Source organism: Bemisia tabaci, chromosome 3, assembly GCF_918797505.1.
Source record: "Bemisia tabaci chromosome 3, PGI_BMITA_v3".
In the NCBI taxonomy this organism is placed as follows: Eukaryota; Metazoa; Arthropoda; class Insecta; order Hemiptera; family Aleyrodidae; genus Bemisia; species Bemisia tabaci.
The window spans coordinates 17,832,259-17,854,088 of NC_092795.1; the positions used below are offsets into that span (position 1 = coordinate 17,832,259).

The 21,830-nt window shown below is 35.9% G+C and overlaps 1 protein-coding gene across 6 annotated transcripts in view; it reads left to right on the plus strand.

Annotated features, from left to right (window-relative positions):
- Ae2 (anion exchange protein Ae2) overlaps positions 1-21,830 on the plus strand; it is a 101,670-nt gene that overhangs the window by 65,747 nt on the left and 14,093 nt on the right. For 5 of the 6 annotated variants that reach the window (XM_019061813.2, XM_019061815.2, XM_019061814.2 and 2 more), the window contains 15 exons: positions 3,321-3,474; positions 6,634-6,746; positions 7,738-7,967; positions 8,541-8,695; positions 9,282-9,399; positions 10,215-10,384; positions 11,038-11,180; positions 11,651-11,828; positions 12,879-13,084; positions 14,474-14,527; positions 18,550-18,672; positions 19,159-19,359; positions 20,099-20,203; positions 20,786-20,987; positions 21,518-21,733. In XM_019061813.2, the coding sequence (XP_018917358.2) occupies positions 3,321-3,474; positions 6,634-6,746; positions 7,738-7,967; positions 8,541-8,695; positions 9,282-9,399; positions 10,215-10,384; positions 11,038-11,180; positions 11,651-11,828; positions 12,879-13,084; positions 14,474-14,527; positions 18,550-18,672; positions 19,159-19,359; positions 20,099-20,203; positions 20,786-20,987; positions 21,518-21,733 (2,368 nt within the window). The remainder of the gene's footprint in view (positions 1-3,320; positions 3,475-6,633; positions 6,747-7,737; positions 7,968-8,540; positions 8,696-9,281; positions 9,400-10,214; positions 10,385-11,037; positions 11,181-11,650; positions 11,829-12,878; positions 13,085-14,473; positions 14,528-18,549; positions 18,673-19,158; positions 19,360-20,098; positions 20,204-20,785; positions 20,988-21,517; positions 21,734-21,830) is intronic. The other variant, XM_019061816.2, reaches the window with a different exon arrangement.

Genomic DNA, 21,830 nt, shown 5'->3' on the forward strand with positions numbered 1-21,830 from the left:
GATATCGCACTTTGCCAGGTATGAGGGTCATCAAAAAAGAAACTCCGTTTTTTATATTTTCCAACCTAAAGCAGATGTGTCTACTCGACGAAAAGAAGCTAAATAGATATTCTATTAGCTTTAGGATAAGCATTAGATTTTGAACATTGGTCGAGGGGTTCGCGAGAAAACTCAATTTTACTGACAATAAGACCGCCCACCGTCGCCTGAGGCCTAACCTCCCGCTGTGTCACGGATTTAGAGGAAGTTTCCCAATTTTTTCCTCAAAAGCGATGAGTGATGAAAGCAAATGTGTCGAATGCATTTTTATCCTTGTATTCTCGGTTTCAATGAGGTATATTACTTTTAAATTTCGTCGTTTTTCAACGAAGGAACATAACTTAATTCCTAGGTTCACTGCGCTAATATTAACAATTCAAGTTTTATCAAAAAATACAACCGTGCAATTTCTGTCCTAAATGTGGCTGAATTTCTTGTGTCATTCGAAGTAAAATCGGTGAAATTTTCAGTCAGGAACACCTAATATTTTTCCAGTATAATTACAAATTGCGACTGAAAATTTTGCAGCGCTGCGTTGGAATATAGTCTTACGATGGCAAGTTCTTGGAAAGTCATCAAAAACGTGGAAAAGTTGGGGAATTTCTATGCAAAACTCTAAAATCCTTTCTTGAGACTAAAGCATTCAATCATATTCAATATCTTTATAGAAACTTCATTCTGAAATATTTTTATGAACAGCATTATTTAAAAAATCGTGCAACTAAAAACATATAAATTTCAGGGAATTTTAAGTTCAAAAACTCTGAAAAGTCGTATAAAAGACAGGGAATTTCGGAATTTAAGAAAAATTGTCACCATGACATATTCGAGGACGACGATTTTAAATAAACCGATATTCGAAAGGATCCATGTTTTTCCTACAAAGAGCTGCGTTTGCAGCGCGTGTTAGCTTCTAGGAGGGCATAAAATCCAAATTTTGATGCATAATTCCATCATTACGTTGAATTTGTTTAAGAAATATCAAAATCGTACACCGGTCGACATATTTTTCTACAATATTTCGAAGATCGCGAGCTTCTCAAGCCACGTGACTAACAGATGTGTAAGACATGAATTCCCTACGCCGAGAAAAAAGAGGTAGAGAAAAGGTGGAAATTGATGTGATGGACGGGAACGTAGAGAATTAGGTGTTGTCCGGGAGAGGGTCGTTTAATCGATGCTCATCCCTTCGGTCTCCCGAACACTCGCGCTAATGTCCAATCCACCCCACCTCGCCGCAAGCCTGCGACACTTGTCAACATTAATCTTTTCATTAGCCGCCGTATCAAGTCGCGTCACACGCGGGAAACGCCGTGAAAAATTCCAACCGGAACCACACTCACACATGGAAGCCGAGACCCATTAGGGTATCCACACGCCCTAATAACACGCTGATAAATAAGTTTGTTTTGTGAAACATTTCATCTTTCATCTTTAAGAATATATTTTTTTTAAATGTATAAATAATTTTAAAAAATGTCTCTGGGTAATTTTAGACAACAATTTGGGCATACTTGACCCTGTTGTGATCCTTTTTAAACTTTATTGAAACTTGGTTTTTTTTTTTTTTTTTTTTTTTTTTTTTTTTTTTTTTTAAAAAAAAATTAAGAAATCAAAATATTTTAAAAATGTTTTCGCCGCAATGTTTTTGAGTAATTTTAGACAGCAACTCGGGCATGATTGACGCTCTTGCGATCCTTTTTAAACTTCATTAAAACTTGTTTTGTTCTAAAAATCAGAAATCAAAATATTCTAAAAATGCTTTTGCGGCAATCAACTTATGAAGTTCTAAAAAAATTAGCAAACGATTTTCTTCTATATACATTTCAAAAAGAGGAGGACCAGTTGAACAATCCCAATCTAAAGTTTCTTTTATAGAGGGTCAAATGAATTTTCCTCATCGGAACAGTGTGATTATTCGCAAAAATATTCAAGGTTTTTTGTCGCAACGAGGCTACCTTCTATAGTTGTCTGTGCCTGTTAGGGGTCGGACCGCTTAGTGGCCAGGGGGTAAGCTAGATAATTTCCCTGAAGCCGACGACATGGGCAAAGGGAATTATACAGCCAGAGTTTAAGTAAGTATTATGTAAACATAACTCGTCCAAATGGAGGCTCTTCTACGGTTTCTTCGTCGTCCGTTGAAAGATTCATTCTCATGTGACATAGTTACTTGAGTGAAATATCCCCCAACCCCCTTTCCCCCCTTCTCATACGCCTCCCAAAAAAATAGTTCATACATATTTAAGTTGTCAAGGCCGGGTAGTCGTAGGGGGAGTGTCCTGAAGGACGCCCGCTTACTCCTCCCAGGCTTTTGTTTTTTTATGTGTTTGCATACAGAACCAACGTGTGACAAATGGTCGTTCCCCGGACGAAAAAACTTAACTCCATTCCAAGGTTGCAAAATTGATTAAAACAATTCAATTTTTTACGAGAACATACCTGTGTAATTTTTGTCCAAAATTTGTCCGACCCCTGCATGAGAACATAGGATAAATCAATGAAATTTCCAGTTGAAATTCGGTTGTTCACTCAAATCCTCTTGGTTGATTTAACCGAATAAAAATAACTCCAGGTAACCGAAAGTATTTACCGTGTATAGTTCCACCATGGACGTTTTCGCCTGACTGTATCGCATTTTGTGGTTATCAGATTTCACTCACAAATTTCTGATGCCTGGAGCAACTCAATTTTGAAGCCAGAGGTGCAAATTTGTCTAGGTCTCCGCAAGTTTTCAATAGGCCTCCTCAGTTCTCCAAGAGACCTCCTCACTTTTCTGCAACGCGCTGGGTTTTCGTAGAAGGGTCAATTAAACGCGGTGATCAAAGTTTTTTTAATTTTTTTTTTTATTTTAGAATGTACGCCAAAGCCACATCATTCTACAAGGATTGAAAATCTGGAAGCTGAAAAATTAAAAAAGAAAAGAAAAAAATTCAGCAGCCTCCAAAATTTTTAGGGCAACTTCACAATTTTCTGCAACGCGCTGGGTTTTCTCAAAAGGGTCCACATAACGCGCTGATCAAAGTTTCGTTGACTCTTTAGTTGATTTTAGAATGTGTGCCAAAATTGCACTATTCAACAAGAGTTGTAAATCTAGAAAGTGAACCCCCCTATCTAAAAAAAACCCCAGCCTCTACAATTTTTGGGGCGACTCCTTACTTTGGTCGCGATCGCGCGGTCTAGAACAATTCGCACCCCTAGTTGAAGCGGTGAAACTGTTTGAAGCTTGGCTGAAATGAAATGTATAGATTGTAATTTAATTTTGTGTTTTTGTGTTGTTTCAGACAGATGGAGATGGGCCGGAGACGGGGCCAAACCTGGACGAGGAGATGGAGAAGGTGTTCGCGATGGAGGGCGAACGCTTCGACGTGGCGCGCCTCGCATCCTCGCCCGAGGCCACTCCGCCCGAGAAACGTTTCAACGAGCGCGACTACAGCTGTAAGTCAAACTAAGCCACCAATGCACTTGTCTAGAAATACCCCCCGTGAAACTCCCACCCTATTTCACTCACAAGCGTACATAACTCGTCGCGTTTCCCGCATGAAGGACAGGGTTGCCACAGTCGGGTAGTACCTGGAAATTTCAGGGAACTTCAAAAAGTCATGGAAAACCTGGAAATGTTAGGAAAAATGACGAAAATGTCAGGGGAAACCGGAAAATGACAAAAATGTCAAAGACAAATTGAGGCACTGGATGCGAAATGGGCACTTTTCGATTGCTGTGTTTCAGAATCTCTGTTGCTGATTAATCCCTTGGAGAAGAATGGGTGATTTGCCAGAAATCTTTCCGTAGAAAATTGTAGAATCATAAGGAATATTCAGTAGAATTTTTAGTGAAATGGGTGCATTCACTTTCCTTGCAATGAATGAAACTAATATTTCATCCATTGTAAGGAAAGTGGAAGCAAGCGTAGCGTGGTCGAGTTATCGTCGCAGTGTGACGCGCCTTCAATTCAGCCAGCGGCAATATGGGCATCACCCGTGGCCGAATAGTTATCTCAGAAGCGCCTTCCGTAAATGAAATCAAATACCGTTGGCTGCACGCAAATAAAAGCGTCTTCATCCCCGCTTCTCTGATTGCAACGTTGCAAACCTCCACTCATGTTTTACTTTCGATGGATAGATTTCCTTTAAAAAGCTATTTTTTTTTTTAATTTTCAGTTAATAATCCCCATCATTTCAAGTATATTCACAGGAAATTTCGAGGTGATTTTTTTCTTCTTTTTTTTTGGGGGGGGGGGGGGGGGGTTAAAGAAAGAAAAAAATTAAACATGGTCCGAGTTTCTGAAACGTTGCAATTAAGATGCACACTTTTTCTTAAATTATGATACAAACGGAAAGTGATTTTATCCTCGTCAAATTCAGGACAAGAAAAGAAAATTGGAAATTTGAAAAAAAAATGAAAACAAAATGAAAAAATGAATTTTGAATGAATTTGAAATTTTTAGAAATTTGTTTTCAGGTCAGGAAAAGAAAATTGGTCCAGTAATCGAAGATGAGTCGGGGAAAATGAGCAAAATGTCCCAAAATCAGAGAAAAGCTGCGTTTATGGAAATTGCGATTTTTTCGTGTCGTATCTCATAGTTTCAGTTTGTTTGAAACAGAAAGAAAATCTTGAAGTTACGATTTTTCATCCCTTGTGATCTCGAAAGTCAATATTCTCAACATTGGTCAGGAAGAAACCCGGAAAAAGAGAAAATTCCAATTCTAATTTTTTTGGCCACCTTATATCAACGTTATGTGATAAAATGCGGAAAAAGATCCGTAAGTGCGGAAAGTACCCTCCAAAAAAGAGAGAGATACCCGAAAAAATGCAGATTTTGGTCCGAATTCATGTCTCTAGCCGAATAGTTTGATAACTGTTTATGCTGTAAAGTTAAATACCCTCCATATTTCTGCTGAAAATTTTGAAAAATGTATTCTCTCGTTGTCGTTACACACCCTCACGTAGGATCTCAACAACTGCACCTCTTCTTCAACCCTTCAACCTTCAACCTCAACTTAGAATATGTTTTTCTGGACTCCTTTCCGATGTAACGCGGCTGTTTCCCGCTGAACGGGACTACAGAAAAATCCTTGGACCTCAGGGGGAGATTTTGAAAACTGTGATTGATTTGGGCACTCGAGAGACTTTGCGGGTACCTGAAAGCGTAGGAACTGGAACCGACAGAGATTGGTTTCTCCGGAGCCTTCGAGCTCGAATTCTGAAGATGAAATGGTCTCCACACCCTTGAGCCGGAGTTACACTGCCGATCGATCATAAGCTCTCAAAGCTTATAGGACTTAGGACAAGTTGTAATAACTCAATTATATTTCAGCAGGCCTGGACCTCCAGAATCCAGCCTCCGTTCTATTAAGGAACGGAGAACTACGGCTCCGACACCCCCCCCCCCCTCTCCCACCTATGTCGGTTTTAAGTCAGAAAAATGGACCGAATCAAACGAGAAAGAGCCACGTTATATTTTGGGAAAATGTAAGCCGATTGATTTGAGCTTAACCCCACGGTGTCTTATTATCAAGCCTGGAAAAAACGAAACCCATCGAGAAACAAAAAATTCCCGGGAAAGGCGGGGAATTCATTAGAAAAATAAAATCAGACAGTGAACTATATCTTTTACATAACAGATAACGCTGTCCTCTCGCGTTACCAAAGTAAGAAGTGAGTCCAAAAATGAAGGTTTGAAAAAGTTGGCCCACCGGAAAATTTCTTTGTAACAGTTCCCCGCTTTTTGTCAAATAATTTTCATTAAATTTCTAAAAACGATTGTAAATCGTTCGAGTAAATAATTGAAAAAATTTTTTCGTGACTGTATAGAAAGGAGCTTATTCATCAAAAGTTAGGAAAGCAGTCATATGTTCAGTTTTCTGGATGAATGCTTGGTCACGTTTCAAACAAATCACCAAGAAACTTTTAAATTAGACGTTGGCAGGAAAGGGTGCGATTTTGCAGCATAGTACGAACACAGTAAGAACAGCTCTCTCGCGGAATAATGCGGACTTACTGCTGCTCTGACAGAAATTACGGCAATTTCTGAGCAGTTACCGCTCTTCGACAATCCTCGTAATGGTGAGAAGGGCAAATGCCGCCGTTTAAACGGAATCACTCAGTTCATTCGATTAAGATTGGTTTGAAAAAACTCGATTTCGGAAATTCGGTCTTCACAGTTCTATTCGGCAACATTGTTGGGTGGTACCACGACCGCGGTTAATTCGAGTCGCGGATATTCGAGACTCAATGTGTGAAAAAACTCGATTTTGGAAATTCGGTCTTCACAGTTCTCTTCGGCAACATTATTGGATGGTACTGCGACCGCGGTTAATTCGAGTCGCGGATATTCGAGACTCAATGTTTGAAAAAACTCGATTTCGGAAACTCGGTCTTCACGGTTCTATTCGGCAACATTGTTGGATGGTACCGCGACCGCGGTTAATTCGAGTCGCGGATATTCGAGACTCCATGTTTCATTGAGGAAGGATAAATCTTGCTCACATAATTGTCAACACATAAAGTTTCAATGTTTTTTGTAATTTTTTTCATCGCACCTTTTGTTTTACACAATCTCTAATCAGTCTATTCGTTGCCCTTTCTATTTTTCAGTTCACCGCAAGAAGAGCTACCCTCACACACATGTGCCTCTCAAAGCAATCCACTCTCGCTCGATGAAAAAGCGCTCCTCTGTGCCCACGAGAGATAGCTCAGAGAGTAACGAAGTAAGTGAACACCCGTCTCTTTTAAACAACTATTTCGATGACTGAAATTGAGAAATGCGTTTCTTCAATGGGCTAGTGGCATTCATTTTTTTAATATATTTTCTGAAAGTACGTAGTAGTCTTAGCTTTTAGGAATTTCGTCGGATACTTTTCTAAGCTTTTAGGAATTTCGTCGGATACTTTTCTAAGCTTTTAGGAATTTCGTCGGATACTTTTGAACCCTAAGTGGCAAAGAAACTTCGTTTTGAAAATGCCAAAAGTAGGACTCGTTTGAAACGACATTTTGGGCGGGCGCTGATGACGAACCCAGGCGCGGGAAAGGCGTTTGCTGATTTTCTGGTCATTTTTGTATAGCAGGACTGCCGATCATATTTCCGGAGGGGGATGGATAGTTTTTTCCTTACAACCAACCAAGTTCAGTAAACTTTCCGTTGGGATTTTTTTGCAATTCCTTGAGCACAAAAATGTATTTTCTGTGGCAATTTTGAAACATTGTAGTGGTTTAACTCACTCAAGTTAAAAATCAATTGAATTATTCCCTTTGAGCAATGGAAATGTTCTTTATTTGAAACTCCAACTCCGATTTTTGATCAAACATTACGAACATCGCGTTTTTAAAAATTTGGCACCTTGAGTCAAAATCCCCTTTTCAAGGAACGATCGCATACGTATTCATTCTTTTTTGGTCTTGGAATCTTTAACTCTCTGTGGCATGAAATAATTTTTGATTTCAGAGTCTAGGAGACACTCATCTATTTTGTAGCTCGCATAAAAGAAATAGAGTACCAAAATTTTCAAAATTTTGAATTTAAGGGAATCAATTTTTCAAAAAAAAAAGAGAAACTAACGCAAAATCATTTCAGATTTGATTTTAAAAACCCCCAAAACACGTTGTTACAAGTTTGTAACGCTATGCCATAGAGTGTTAGAAAATGGTACTTTTAAGATGAGCCTGTAGAATGTGAACTGAAACTTTGATCATTTTTTCTAGGTTAGCAGCGGAGATGCCCAGAAACGTTCTCCATCCTTATCAGAGAAGGGAGTAAGTGAAGCAGTGGCAGAGAATGGAGGTGAAATCTCTGTCGGACAATCAATTCCAGCCCAAGATTCCTTTGATGACAGTAGTCAAGCGCCCAAGCCTTCGATTCCACCAACACCACCTCCTGTAGATTTTAAAACTAGCAACCAAGCGCTCAACGAAGGCAGTTCTTCACCAGCGGGGTAAGGCCCTTCCCATTACTGTGAAAAAATTAGCTTAAGACTTTAGGATGAAGTATTTGATTGGAGACTTAATAAAGAATACATTTTGCATTTCCAAATATTTTAATCTTAAAATTTCGTCAGGGGATCAGCTACACATGTTCGACGTTTTAAAAATGTATGTAAGAGTTTATAAAGTCTTTTAACTTACATACTATTTGCTTGTTCTAGTGTTCTCCTGGGAAGAGTGGAGGGGGAGGGGAGGGATTACAGATTTATGATGAATGGCATGGCTTTATAGTTGAGATTTTCATTTTATTATTGCTCCCAACATTTCACTGATCCAAAAAAAGATTAGTTAACGTGCAAATAGAAATGAAATCATTGAAGTAAACCTCAAAACGGTCCGTCAGTTTTATAGTCGTAGCATTTTCTATAAGTACCAATTTTCCCCTATGAATCCTGATGGGTGAGAACGCATTATTCTTGCATAACTAAGCAGAAATTTTTTTCTAATGTTTAACCCAATTTTCATTTGTTTCTCTTTTTAAAGTTACCTACTTAATTTAATCGAACATTTTTTTGTATCTATAGATGTCAGATCTCAAGTCCTGATTGTGAAGAGAGTTCAACAAGAGATGTATTGTTCAGTAGTGGCAGTGAGCCACAAATCTCAGAACGAGCTGCCACCTTGCCTGACGCCTCAATTTTGAGTAGTTCTCCTGACAGGCGGGTCCAGTTTGAAATAGGTACTGAACTATACAACCACGTTATTTGCAAGGAGTCTCCTATAAACCCACTAAATTTTGAGAACATAAGTTGTCACAATTGCATTACTTCAGCTGTAGAAGAAACGCAATGATGAAAAATAACTAAAGCAGTTATCAATGTTACCTGTAAAAAACTACAATTACCTAGTATAAAATAGGCTGAATACCACATAGAAAGAAAACCTGAAATGTTTAACCAAAAGTTCCATTGCATTGCCAACCTAAAAAAAATTTATAAAGAAAGTGAAAATTATAAAAATTAGAAAAAATTGTCTGTCGATTGGAGACGATTCACTAATTTAAGGAGGAAAGTTCCTTCTGCTTTATGTATTCTTTCTTTAAAGCTTTATTGTTTACAATCAATAGCAGAATGATTTCTATCGAAAGCTGTTTAAAGGAACCAAGGCTACCTAAGAACGCACTAATAACAATGATACAAGATTTTTTCATCAGGAAAGCTGCATTTGAAGCTTGGTAGTGGAAATTATGTAGTATGATATAGCGAATATGTCATCTCCTTTCTTATCATATCCCCTATAATTCTTCTAACCATCATTTTTTGTAGATGGAATTGAGGAAGAACATGGAACTCAATTAATACCTCTAGTTGAAAGGAAAACTACAACAGGTGATGTTGAGGATTCGCCACAAGACAGTGATAAAAGGTCAAAACGGAGACACAGGTAGTTAATCAATCTTATACTCGCAATTTAATTATGAACGGTCATGGTTGATTGTTCGAGCTGTTTCGTTAGAGATGGTGAATCTGCCATCATGCCTTTTGCTTGCTAGATGGTAGCATTTGCCTGTCAGTTGGTGCTGCATATCTTGGTGTGAAGATAATCAGAAGGTTGTGCCTGGACGTTGTGCTGAATACTTAAAACTTCTTGCTTACTAAGTCTTATTACTTTACTTGTGGCATGTGATTGAAAAATTGATAAATCACAAAAAATCAGGGCTCCACATCCTTAGAATTTAATTGTGTTAAACTGGTTTTAACCTTGAACATCTCATTTATGAGTATGTGAAATTATGTTTATTTAATTACAGTTGGGTTTGGTTGTTTTTTTGTTTTTGTTTTTGTTTGTGCAGTAATGATCTCAAACAACAGAAGTAGTTACCAAATGAAGAAAGTAACATGGTAGTAACATTGAAGAAAATTATAATATGTCTGATTCTGAACAAAACTTGATTTAAAGTGGGCTTGAAAAAAAAAGTTGACCTCGAAAACTCAATTTCTATTGGTTTAAACATTTTTGAGCTGTGAGACTCAATGTCATTTTTAATTTTTATCTCGTTTTTCTCAAAATCTGAAAAAACGTGTTTATAACCCCTTTTTTATTTGATCCTATCATCAAATAATTTGCAAACATTATCAAGCCTTGAATTTGCCTTTTATCTCTATATCTATATCTCTTGTAATAGAGACAGACCCACTTAACTCATCGTCAGTTTCATTTTACTAATAATTATTTTGTTTTTTGTTCTTTTTTCTCAGTGGTAGACACTACTATCATCATAAATCAAGGAAGCACAGTACCTCTGAAGATCCTAAAAAGAGAAAACGATCAGGCGCGGAGTATTTAGATAAAGAATGTTACAATGCTTTAATTGCTCAAATTGAAGAAGACACTCTTCTTCAGGACATAGATCGGGAGGAACTTGCCAGTAAGACCATTTCCATTTGATTATTTAGCTGTCTCTCATTTGACAACTTATCAGAAAACATTTCAGCGATAATTTTAGAACAAAGACAGCGATTTTTGTAGATTTTTCTTGATCCTGTGAATTAACCCTTTTATTACCAAGATCGTAGCACCTGCATTTATGGCAAAAGTATACTGCCCTTCCAGCAGTATTTCCGTCATTACTCAGCAACCTTTTCTTAGAAGTATTCGCTTTTGTCGCTTTATTTGTCTAGGAGGACCTAAACTATAATTTTAGATACTTCCTGACTTAGTGTGCTCTGATTCGTTTGCATGACAGATTGATTTCTGTTATGGGGGATGTGAACGCAGAATCTAGCCTGGTAATCAAAGGATTAAACAACTAGGATGTATACACCAAAACAGGCAGTATGCTAATACTTATTTACTCAGCATCATTAAGCGCTTTTTCAGTCATTTTAATGTAGCTGGATTCATTCATAATTTAAGAGCCTTCATCTTTTAATACAACAAATGCTTCCATCAAACTGACATTATTTTATTTGTATTTTTTCTTTTTTCAATTTTTTTCTTCTAAGCAGGGTATGATGAAGTATACATTCAAATAATTTAGAATCTGTTAAAAATTTTCATATTTTCCATCCTCTTTTACAGGGCATCGTTATGACATCGCCAAAGGCAAAAGGAGATATAGTACAAAAACCAAAAATCAAATACCACCACACGATGCGCTTGCAACCATTAGTCGGTTTCCTTATCAAGTTTATAAAAAGTTCTTCGACCATAGCCCTCATGAGGTGTGTATACATAAAAATTGTTCTCTGTTATTCTAATTTTATAATTTCTCCTTGAAAGGTATCACAAAGAGAGGGCAACCTGGACATTTCTGGAAGAAAATGAGCTTCAAGTACAGTTCAATTTTTTTTTTATTTCATTTTACAAATTCAAAGTTAATCTGCGTAGTAAGCCTCCATGAAATTTTACAACTCTGAGCAGGACTTCTTTCCCTAAAATTTTAAAAATTTCAACTTCCTTATCCATGATCCTCCTTAATTAGATTCACTCTTTGATTTAGAAAACTTCAAAAGAGTCACGTAAATGAAACAGGTGCATGAAATTTTGATAAGAGAAAAAAGAAATTCTATTCTATTCTAAAATTTACGATATAGAATTCTCTACTAAGTTACTAATATTATCCATTCAAACTTTAGTTTTATTTAAACAATTTCTCTTCCCTAAACAAAGATTATTGTGTTTATTTTTCAAGATTTTTGTACAATTGGATGAGCTTTGTGGAACAGGCGAAGATCGTGAGTGGAAAGAAACCGCCCGATGGATCAAATATGAAGAAGATGTCGAAGAAGGTGCTGAGAGGTGGGGTCAGCCTCACGTAGCATCTCTCAGCTTCCATTCCTTACTTAATTTAAGACGATGCCTTGAAACAGGTGACTTTCATCTCTACTTTCTCCATTAATTTATGAAATTAAGTAGGTGGAGAAACGGTGCTGGGTCCACACCATTTCGCAGGGAAATCAAACACAATTTTTTTGGGTTTTCCTTGTTTGTTATGAGAGTTTTTCAGGAGCGACGGTAGATGGCGCGAGGATCACACTTTTGTGTCATGCCTCGGGTCATATCCATGACGGCATTTTAATGCCGTCTTGGATTTTGCGGCATGTTAAGTTGGGTTCACTGCCGAGTGTGATCTACTGATGAGGTCTAAAAAGGCCCAAACCGGTATAGATCTCTCGACGTGACTCCAACTGAATATTCCTATGCAAACTGCCTGAGCTGAACACTCTCCCCCCTCAGTTTCGTACTGGTGCGCATTAGAGCTCAAAAAAATTAATTTTGACTCTAATTTTAATTTTTGGAACTCCTTGGCTTTGATTTCCCCGCGAAATGGTGTGGACCCAGCACCATTTCTCCACCTTGTTACATACAGTTTCGGGCCACTTCATAGTGTTTTTTTTTCTTCATTTATGAAATTATGTAGTAGTTTTCGCCTTGTATTTCAGTTTTAAAACTATAAAATCTAGTCTTTTTTATATAAATTTTCACGTGTTCCTTGAAGTTTTTTAGTCTTCTGTAAAAAAGTATTAAAGATGGGTGGAGTTGCACATATTTGCGAGAAAAACTCCTCCGTGTGGCAAAAAACAATATGCAAGCTGTCTAGTTCATTTTTGTGTCCATAGGTTGTGTAGAATTTCATTTTATCAGGACTATGTAGAAATGCAAACTTAGCATATCAAAACTTTAATCAACTCTTCTAAAGAGTATATTGTTTGAATGCAAACCTCAGTGCATTGTAATACCGACTTGTTCAAAGTTTTTGAATGTTCTGTGCTGAAAATATTTTTAAAGCATTCCTCTATTATCTGGTAGTGATGTCTCTTTTTTGAGATGTTTTATATAAATATTCCCTTTTTTTTATTTCCGCTTCAATCATTTTGTCAAAGTATTCTTATGGTGAAAAAATAAATTTTTATTTTTAGGTGTGGTGCTATTAGATTTAGAAGAAAAAGATTTACCCGGTGTAGCTTACCGGGTAGTCGAAAAAATGGTGACTGCCGAATTAATTAATCCAGGGGACCATACAAAAGTAATGCGAGCTTTACTCTTACGACATCGACATGTAGAAAATCATGATCGGTTCAAATTCAGTGTGCGACGAAATAATTCCAGTTACACAAGTTTACAGGTATGTACATTTTTAAGTCAAGTTCTATTTAATGAAATTCAATTAGCTCATCTAATCTTCATTACTGTATCAGTATCTGATTTCCTCGTTGATCTTTGAATTAAAGTCGTTTCAGTCAGTTCTAAGCTCGCTTTTCAATGTATAAAAGTGTAGGCTCTACCTCCATCATTAGTTGCACTTGATGATACCTGACACCCCCATCAGTATTTGAGGGGGAAAGGGGGGTGAGAAAAGAAACTTTTTCATCAAAAATCTCTTTTCTGAAAAGAGGAGGAGAAAAGTAAAAGATATTTGTAGTTATTTTCCCTCCCAAATCACATAAAGCTATATTATCAGTTGTTTATCATGACCTAGTTTTCCATATTTATGTTTAAATTGCAAACTGGTCTGAAGGTATTTGCAGTATTTCCTGAACTTAAAAATGTAATTGTGGTAGGTATGTAACGTAATTTAAATTCCCTGTATGTATTTTCCTCAGAACCGTTCTTCAACTTCTTTGGAAAGCTTTTGCACAGGAAAGCAAAAGAAATTGTTTTCACTCCCTCCGTATTTCTAAGATCGGGAACCATTAAATCTTTGGTGTGAGATCTCAAGCGAATAATCTGCAGTGTTTGGATTTTTAGGCCTAATTTTTCTGAAAGATGAAGGAGAATTTGATATAAAAGAAAATAAGTAAAATTTTACTGCATATCATATTGTATCAAAAGGCTGATGTATACTTAATAATTTCTCTGCTTAGGCCAAAGTTTTTCTCTTTTCATGTTGCCTCTGTTCCGTTTATGGCCTATCAGAGAAAGTCATCTAATGTAATAGAGAATAAAGGAAGTTACTTTATACTGCAGTGTATGTTTTCAGGTTTAGCTTTTTACCAGAAACCGTGAAAATAATGAAAAAGTATTAAGCTTCTTGATTTTGTCTATGCACTGCTTTAATCTCGTCAAAGATAATATCAAAATATGCCGCTTTTTTAAACCTTTTTTAATGAATAGACTGGCTTAGTGTTTATTCGTGAGTTAAAATTACTAGTAAGACTGTACTACTACTAGTCTACTTACTAGCAATACTTACTATAAGACTAGGAAGACCGTATGCTGCTGTATGCTCTGCCAGGAGATAATTTTGTAACAATTTAGAAACCTGTATCAGTAGATTTTCTCTACTCCTCGCTGTGTTTTCTCACACTGTACATATTGAACTGTGCATTGATGCACTTTACACTCAAGCAACTTCAAGCAAATTTAATTTTACCACTTTGGTGCTGTTAAATTGCTATAAGAAAGATTCCAAACCTAGCAGTGAAAGAAATCTAATCCTCAGATCACTTTGAATTGTATTATGTCAGTGATAATGCAGAATATAACTGAGATTGCTAATATATTTGTTGGGCAGTCTGAAGAAGGAGCAGGTTCTCTGGATGAAGTCTCGATTCATCTGAAAAATAACGTAATCCTCAATTTGTTTTCTTCTTTTGTTCCCGCCGGACATGTCTGCATTGTTCCGTAGTTTCAGTCCCTCCCTCATTTTGCCTCCTCTAGTTTTTAGATAGTTTAGCAGTTGAAAGTTAAATTGCAGCTCTCCTTTTTGCTTTCAAATCTTTTGTCTTAAAATGTATCTCCCTTCCCCTCAAAAAAATATTCAACTGAATCTTACAATCTCTCTTTCTTGATCACTAACATTCTTATGATTCCTCATAAATTTATTTCTAAAAAGTTGTTGCCAACAGTCTAATAAAAAGCTGAAATATTGCTCTCTCTGAAGCATCAGTTGCAATCACCAGGGGCACCTCCCTCGCTGCTATGTGGCTCAAGTTTTAACAGGTGCTCTGTGTCCTTCAGAGGCGGCTGTTTGGCAACAGAAACCCGTGTCATGACTTAAAAATTCAATGACAGCAGGCTCATTCAAAGTTGATTACCTGCCGGTGATCAAAAATCTTGAAAATTGGCCTTCTAGATCTCTGGATATAGTCAAGCTAGCAATAGTTTATAGTATTAAAATGAATAATGGGATTTTTCAATGCAGAGAAGTCTCTTCATAAAAGTACTATTCCATAGTTGTCAGAAACACACATGCAGTACAAGACAAAACTCCTCGTTTATTCTCCACCTAAAAATGCTATTGCGCTTTTAGAATGACTAGAAAAAGGCTCCAGTACTGTTCTTTCAAGCAGCCTGTTTAGAGTTTGAAAATAACCCTGTAATACCCCTTACTCTGCTTGTTCAATTTACACATTTTATAATATTTTTATCTTTACTTCTGCATTGTGATGGTAGACACACTTCCTTTTTTCATCAAAGCACATTAGCCATAAATGTTAACTGATTTTTAGAGAAATTCCATTGACCTTAGTTATTCCCATCAGCTTCTCTCAGTGCATTTTTGCAACCAATTTTCAATAGGCCCCTAGACCAGGTCTAAATTAAAAACAAACAACTCGTGTGTCTCGTTTACCCTACGAAATTTCAATGAGACAACGTGTTGCTGAGTGCTTTAATGTACACCGTGTCTAGAGGTCCATTTCGCTAAGGGAACATTCCTCACTACTTTTTTTTTCGCCTGATGAAAAATGCATGACACTAAGTAGAATAGTCATAAGATTAAGGCTAAATGACTGCTTTCCAATGAGAATAATATAATGGACTACCGTTAAAAGTATGTACAACTTTTTCCTGTGTTATTTAAAGAAACTTTCTTACAAAAAGCTCTTATGCACCTCATGCTATCTCACAGTGCTCTTTGGTCTTTGACTTGCCATCTTGTGCCCTATTGACTGCCGTGGTACTTTGCCATTACTGACGATAGCTCAACTGGCTGTCGGTTGTGTATCCTAAGTTAGGTACCAAGATTTAAATAATTGGTAACTTCCAATACTATTTTCACTGGATTCAAACAAAACTGTTTGCAAAGCAGATAAATTTAAAGGGAAAGTTCTAGGTAGCATGGATCATAACGAATGCACATTTTACGTTTTTTTATAGCTCCTTCCACTTAAATTAGGTAAATAAGGTGTCAACAAATTATAATAAATCTTGCTTGTCTTAATAAACGAGTCATACATATCTTCGTTCAGTCCATATCAAACTTCTTAAAATGCATAGTTTTGAGTGACACTCATTGAGGAAATCTGTATCAGTTCGTAAGATATAGTCATAGTTTCCTTACATCATGCTTTCAGCTGCCTGAAATTTTCTAGTATTTTGATTTTGTTTCTTTTTTCCTTTATTCGTATTTCTTGCTTTCTCCCTCTCTTAATGTCTAATTCAAGAGTGATGACATGCATGTTAGCAATGAAGTAAGCCAGCAAAAATATTTTATTTTATGGTTTTTTTTACTTTTATGCCCACCAATTTCTTATGAATCTCTCATACAAATGGAGTCGTTGTGAGACTGTTTCCTCAGGCATATGATTCGCCTAATCATTTGTAATCCTTACCTTCCCATTAGTTGAACTGCATTTTGCAATATAGAACCGCCATTTCCAGCTAAATATTCAAGCATCCATCTGCAAAGGTAAATTAATATCACATACATTGTCTCTACAATGAGCCACAAATAGTAGTGCCTTATTACAAAATGTAGTTTAGTTATTTTTCAACAATCTGCTCTTCTTAACAAAAGTCACAATAAAGGAAGCATTCTGATTTTTTCAAATGACTAAGGTACCAACTAAAGTCTAATTCTAATTCTGAGCACTTTGAGACTTTAGAATCGAATCATCTATGTACCTATCTTGCGAAAAGAGAGGGTTATAAGTGAATTTTTTAGCATTTTAAATGGAATATTCAGTAGAACTGTTGCAACATTTGATTGGTGATGAAGTAGAGCTTTTGTTTCCTCACTGGACGGGAGGACAAAACAGACAAAAAGAATCGAATTCCTCCAAATGATAACAGCAAGCGGCACAGTGTCCACACATACATAATGACAGTCTTTTCTTCCATCAGAAAACATGCGTAAGGAGGCCACAAAATTCACTTTTAAACCCTGCTTTCTTGAAATCTGCGCATAGAAAGTTCAATTTTAAAAGATCATTGTTCTCAAAAGGTCGTAAGGAACATCATATCAAATAAAATCGAAATATAACAGGAGCCGACTTTTTTGGTATTGCAAGTGTGGTCTTTCACCAGTATGTCTCCCATTGCATTTCTTGAATCATGGATTTAAAAATTTTTTGGATTTTTCATCGATGTAAAGTAGATGGCTAAGGAACTATATGATCCATCTGCAAACTGACAATTTTACAGGATGAAGAAAAAACTTCGCCATTTTTGTAATTTTGAAGTTAGGTTTGCCTTCTTTAGTTTATACATTACAGTGCTCCCATGCGGAATCGGAAAAAGCAATAACATTAGGTTGCTAATGCAATTTAGAATTTGGCAAAGTGGCAAACTCATTTTTGCCAAGATTTTCAGTCAGATAGTAGTGCTCCTTATCCTGACAAAATGGACAAAAAGTGAGTGAAGCTGATCTGAATACAACCTTAGTCGGTTTGGAGAAAAAATTTGACTGCAAAACTCCCTCCCAAAAACAGAGAAGAATAAATTCATAATTCTTAAGTCTTAAATATTTGTGCAAAAGTATACATGTGAGCACTGTATTTGGAGCTTATTTTTGTTTGTTTTTTTTCCTTCTTTTCTTTTTCCCTAAAATTTGTGAAAAAGATTTGTCTCACCTTATTTGCTATTCCCAGCCCGCTCGAGTTACCTTAGGCTCATTTCTCTGAAGTAAAAATTCATGGAATGAGTGTTCGAATAGGTTTGCGCTGATAGTCCTTAACATTGCATGCGTTTATTTTTTAAACCTACTTATGAGATGATTAGAAAGTAATTTCCACTCCATTTAATTTAGACCTCTTTTGTAAGTTCTAAACCGCTCGGTTGAATCATAGCCTTTTTTTTACAAAGAATAAGAAAAAGAATATTAATGCTATAAAAAATATAAATTCATAACTAAGCCATTGCTGCAAAGATCATCATGTTTTTATCCATTATGGGTGAAATATTTTGAGCAACTGAAGTTTTAAAAATTATTTTGCTATTATTATATTAATAAATTTTCATAATTTCAGAATTAAAAAAGTGAAATTGACTGGTTTTTCTACTTTGTAAAAAAGGGATGAAGTAGAAATGTTTGATACCATAATTTTAGCTGTTAGCCTGAGCACCACCCTTTAGTCTAAATTTCTGCAGGTCTTTTAAACTCTCTCATACAATACCTTTTAGGGTTGAAAATCTTTAATTTCTAGATAAATTAACCAGCTATAGAAAGAAAAAATCAAGTTGATTAAAATTTAATTTTTGAGGCACAATTAATAATATTAAAATATTTGAAAATCAGCGTTTGTTACCTCCCAATTTACTTTATGGGAACAGGTCCAAGCACGTGATTCAAGGGAATTAACACTGTGCGATATAATCATAGTATGTTTTTAATTATTTTAATTATGCTGTGATTTTTGGTGTTCACAGAATATTCATGAAGACAGTAAACACAAAATCAAAGTCATACCCTCAGCATCTAATTTGGAAGTTTCAACCGTTTCAAAAGTGACACAAGATGCCGAAAATAAAAATGGCCTTACCCACCATGCTGTAAGTGCCGTACATAAAATCTTCATGCTTTGTTCACCTCTGCACGAAGCTCTTACTGTATTGTAGTTCATAAAATTTACTACTTTTTCACTGAACATCGTTTTTAGCATTAATATTGCCAAAATTTTAAACATAATCTCTGCATGGTACACAATCAGACAAGAAATGAAATTATACAGCAAAACACATGTTTTCTCAGCAAAATCTGTCAATAAAATATGATAGTTGCAATGAAAATTCCAAATTTATTTTTATTATTGAAAAATTGTATTAATGTACTCAGTATTCATCAATTTATTTATGTGTATGTTACGAAAGCAAATATTCCCTTGAATGAAATTCGAGTAAAACTGTTGACAGTATGCTTTACGTTACAAGAACTTCCTCATTTTTCAATAAGCTTTCAAAACTGTCTATTCTGCCTAGTTGTGTTCCAATTTGAACATTTATTAACTTCTTTTTTTTTCTTCTTCTTCTTCTTCATAGATTGATATGAAAGAGGAAACTACCTATATGTCATCAAGTGAGGATTTGTCCCGCAAAGCACAGAAGGAAAGCATTTTAAAAAGGATTCCTGTTGATGCAGAAGCCACAACTGTTCTTGTTGGTGCGGTTGACTTTTTGGAACAACCGACTATTGCTTTTGTCAGATTGGCTGAAGGTATTTTGTTACCTTCCATAACTGAGGTGAGTTTCTCAGCATGTGCTTACAATTAGACACATCTTGCTTCCCTCCTGCAATTGAGTGATTTCACATAACGGATTCTAACCTTTGCATATTTTCCAACCATGAAATCCATTTTATCAGAAATTCTAAGACAGAGAAGTACCCAAAAAGACAGCATTTAGTAAGAGAGAACCATGAAGGAATAATAAGTTTGATAAATTTGAGCTTGTCTAAGAAGGAACACATTATTGCCTAACGAAAGATTTGAGTCGCTCCTCTTTTTGTTGACGGCTGTCCTCTTTATTAACCTTCTTAGTATTTCTGATTTTAATGTTATTATTTTATTTTTTTCACCTCCTGTAAGGTTAAGTTTAAAAAAACTGTAAAAAGGAAGAAGAAGAATTGCCATCTGATATGACTTCACATCTTGTATTAATATTTTACTTCACCCTTAGGTACTCCTAGGTTACAAGACTCCTTTGTAGTTACACCTTTCTTAACCGAGAGAGGCGTAATAAGCTTCTGCTGAAAACATAAAATATTACCTAAATGATCATAAAGAGTTTTACGTTACTAGTAACAATACAATATAACTTGCAAATCAAAATCCGCATCAAAGATGCTCACTCACATATTTTCCATTCCCTAATTGTGGTTGCAGCATCATTTTATTTTTTTTTTTTTTTTTTTTTTTTTTTTTTTTTTTTTTTTTAACTGTTTTGTATTGAAGTTAAAACGTTTTCCCTCCCTACATTTCAGGTAACGATACCTGTGAGATTCATGTTCATTCTACTAGGACCTCCAGACGCTGAGTTAGATTACCATGAAATAGGTCGCTCTATCTCCACACTGATGTCTAATGTTGTGAGTATTTAACTTTTCATAAAGGTGTCATCAATTTTTTAAGAATCAAGCAGGGTTCAACACATCTGAAAACTTAGAAAAACCCAGGAATTTGGGGTAGATTCAGGAGATCCAGCAAGATAACTTTCCCTCAACTGTCCACGACTGTGCCAAAATTGTTAAGACTTAGTTTTTTATTATTTTCTCAGGCATCATTCATATTTTTTGCTTCGGGCTCTTTCTCACTACCCTTGCATTTTGACAATTTAAGTATGTTTTTAACTTGAAAATTTTGACTTTAACATATGGAGAGCAAAAATTATGAGAACGGTTGACCATACGGTGGTTTGGTTTCTAATTAAAAATTTGGAAAAATAATTTTCTGGAAGGTCATTAAATTCAAATGATTATGTGACCAATAATCATCTTCAGAACCATGTCGTGTCTCTTATTAACAAAATGATTCAATGTAATCTTCATAGATTAATGCGCTGTTACACATCATCCGCTTTTCTGTGTGATTTCATCAAGCTACAACCAATAGTGCTCATTTTTGTGAAACTCTGTTGTATTGACGGTTTGGTTTTTTTCTGTTTTTTCCAGGAGTTTCATAAATCAGCTTACAAAGCTACTGAAAGGAAAGATCTTTTAAGTGCTATTAATGAATTTCTAGATTGTAGTATCGTACTGCCGCCAGGAGACTGGGAAAGACAAGCTCTTCTTCCCTTCAGAGAACTTAAAGCAAAAAGTGAAGCAATTCGACGAAGACAAATCCGAGCCAAAGTAAAGCACGAAACACAAAAAGGTAATTTCTATTTTCTAATCTTAGTTAAGTATAATTGCAAAAGACTCCATCCTTAAGTAATGAGGATTGAAACTGTATAATGTGTGCAGAATGTGCACTGAGAAGTGGATTTTAGACTTTTTTTCATGTACCCATTATTCTGCAACTTTTCCTATAGATAGTCTATCCTATGGACTGTATTTTTTTGCGTGTAATAGAACCATTCTTTGTCATTTTTAAACATATACCGATCAGAGGCACGAATGTGATTTATGAGACGCAAAGGAAGTATCTGTGAATCTGAACTATTTCTTACATTTTACTTGGTGTTTAATATACTTGAACAAATGATACTTATTGTTAGTAGAAAAACTTACTTTCAACCCACATCAGATCTAAAATTTAACTTATACTGAATAAAAAAATGTTTTAAAAAAATATTTCAGAAACATGAATGTTGATGATAAATTTCACTCCAGACCCCATCTCAAATGTACGCATTATTGCAAATAAAGAATCAATTGTTTTTAATTTGTTCAATATGTCCATAGCTTTAGCCTCACCAGGAGATGGAGGAAAAAAACCACCAATTGACCCATTGCAGCGAACTAAAAGGCCTTTTGGTGGATTGTTCAACGACATGAAAAGAAGATTTCCTCTCTATGCCTCCGACTTTAAAGATGGTCTGAATTTGCAGTGTTTAGCTGCTGCTATTTTCATGTACTTTGCTGCTCTGTCTGGTGCCATAGCTTTTGGTGGTCTTTTAGGTAACGATTTTGAAAACAGATTTGTGCTAATTCTAGACCTCAGTTCAAGTTTGTAAGGTTTTCATGTCTTGGGACTGATCCCTCAGATTGAAATGGA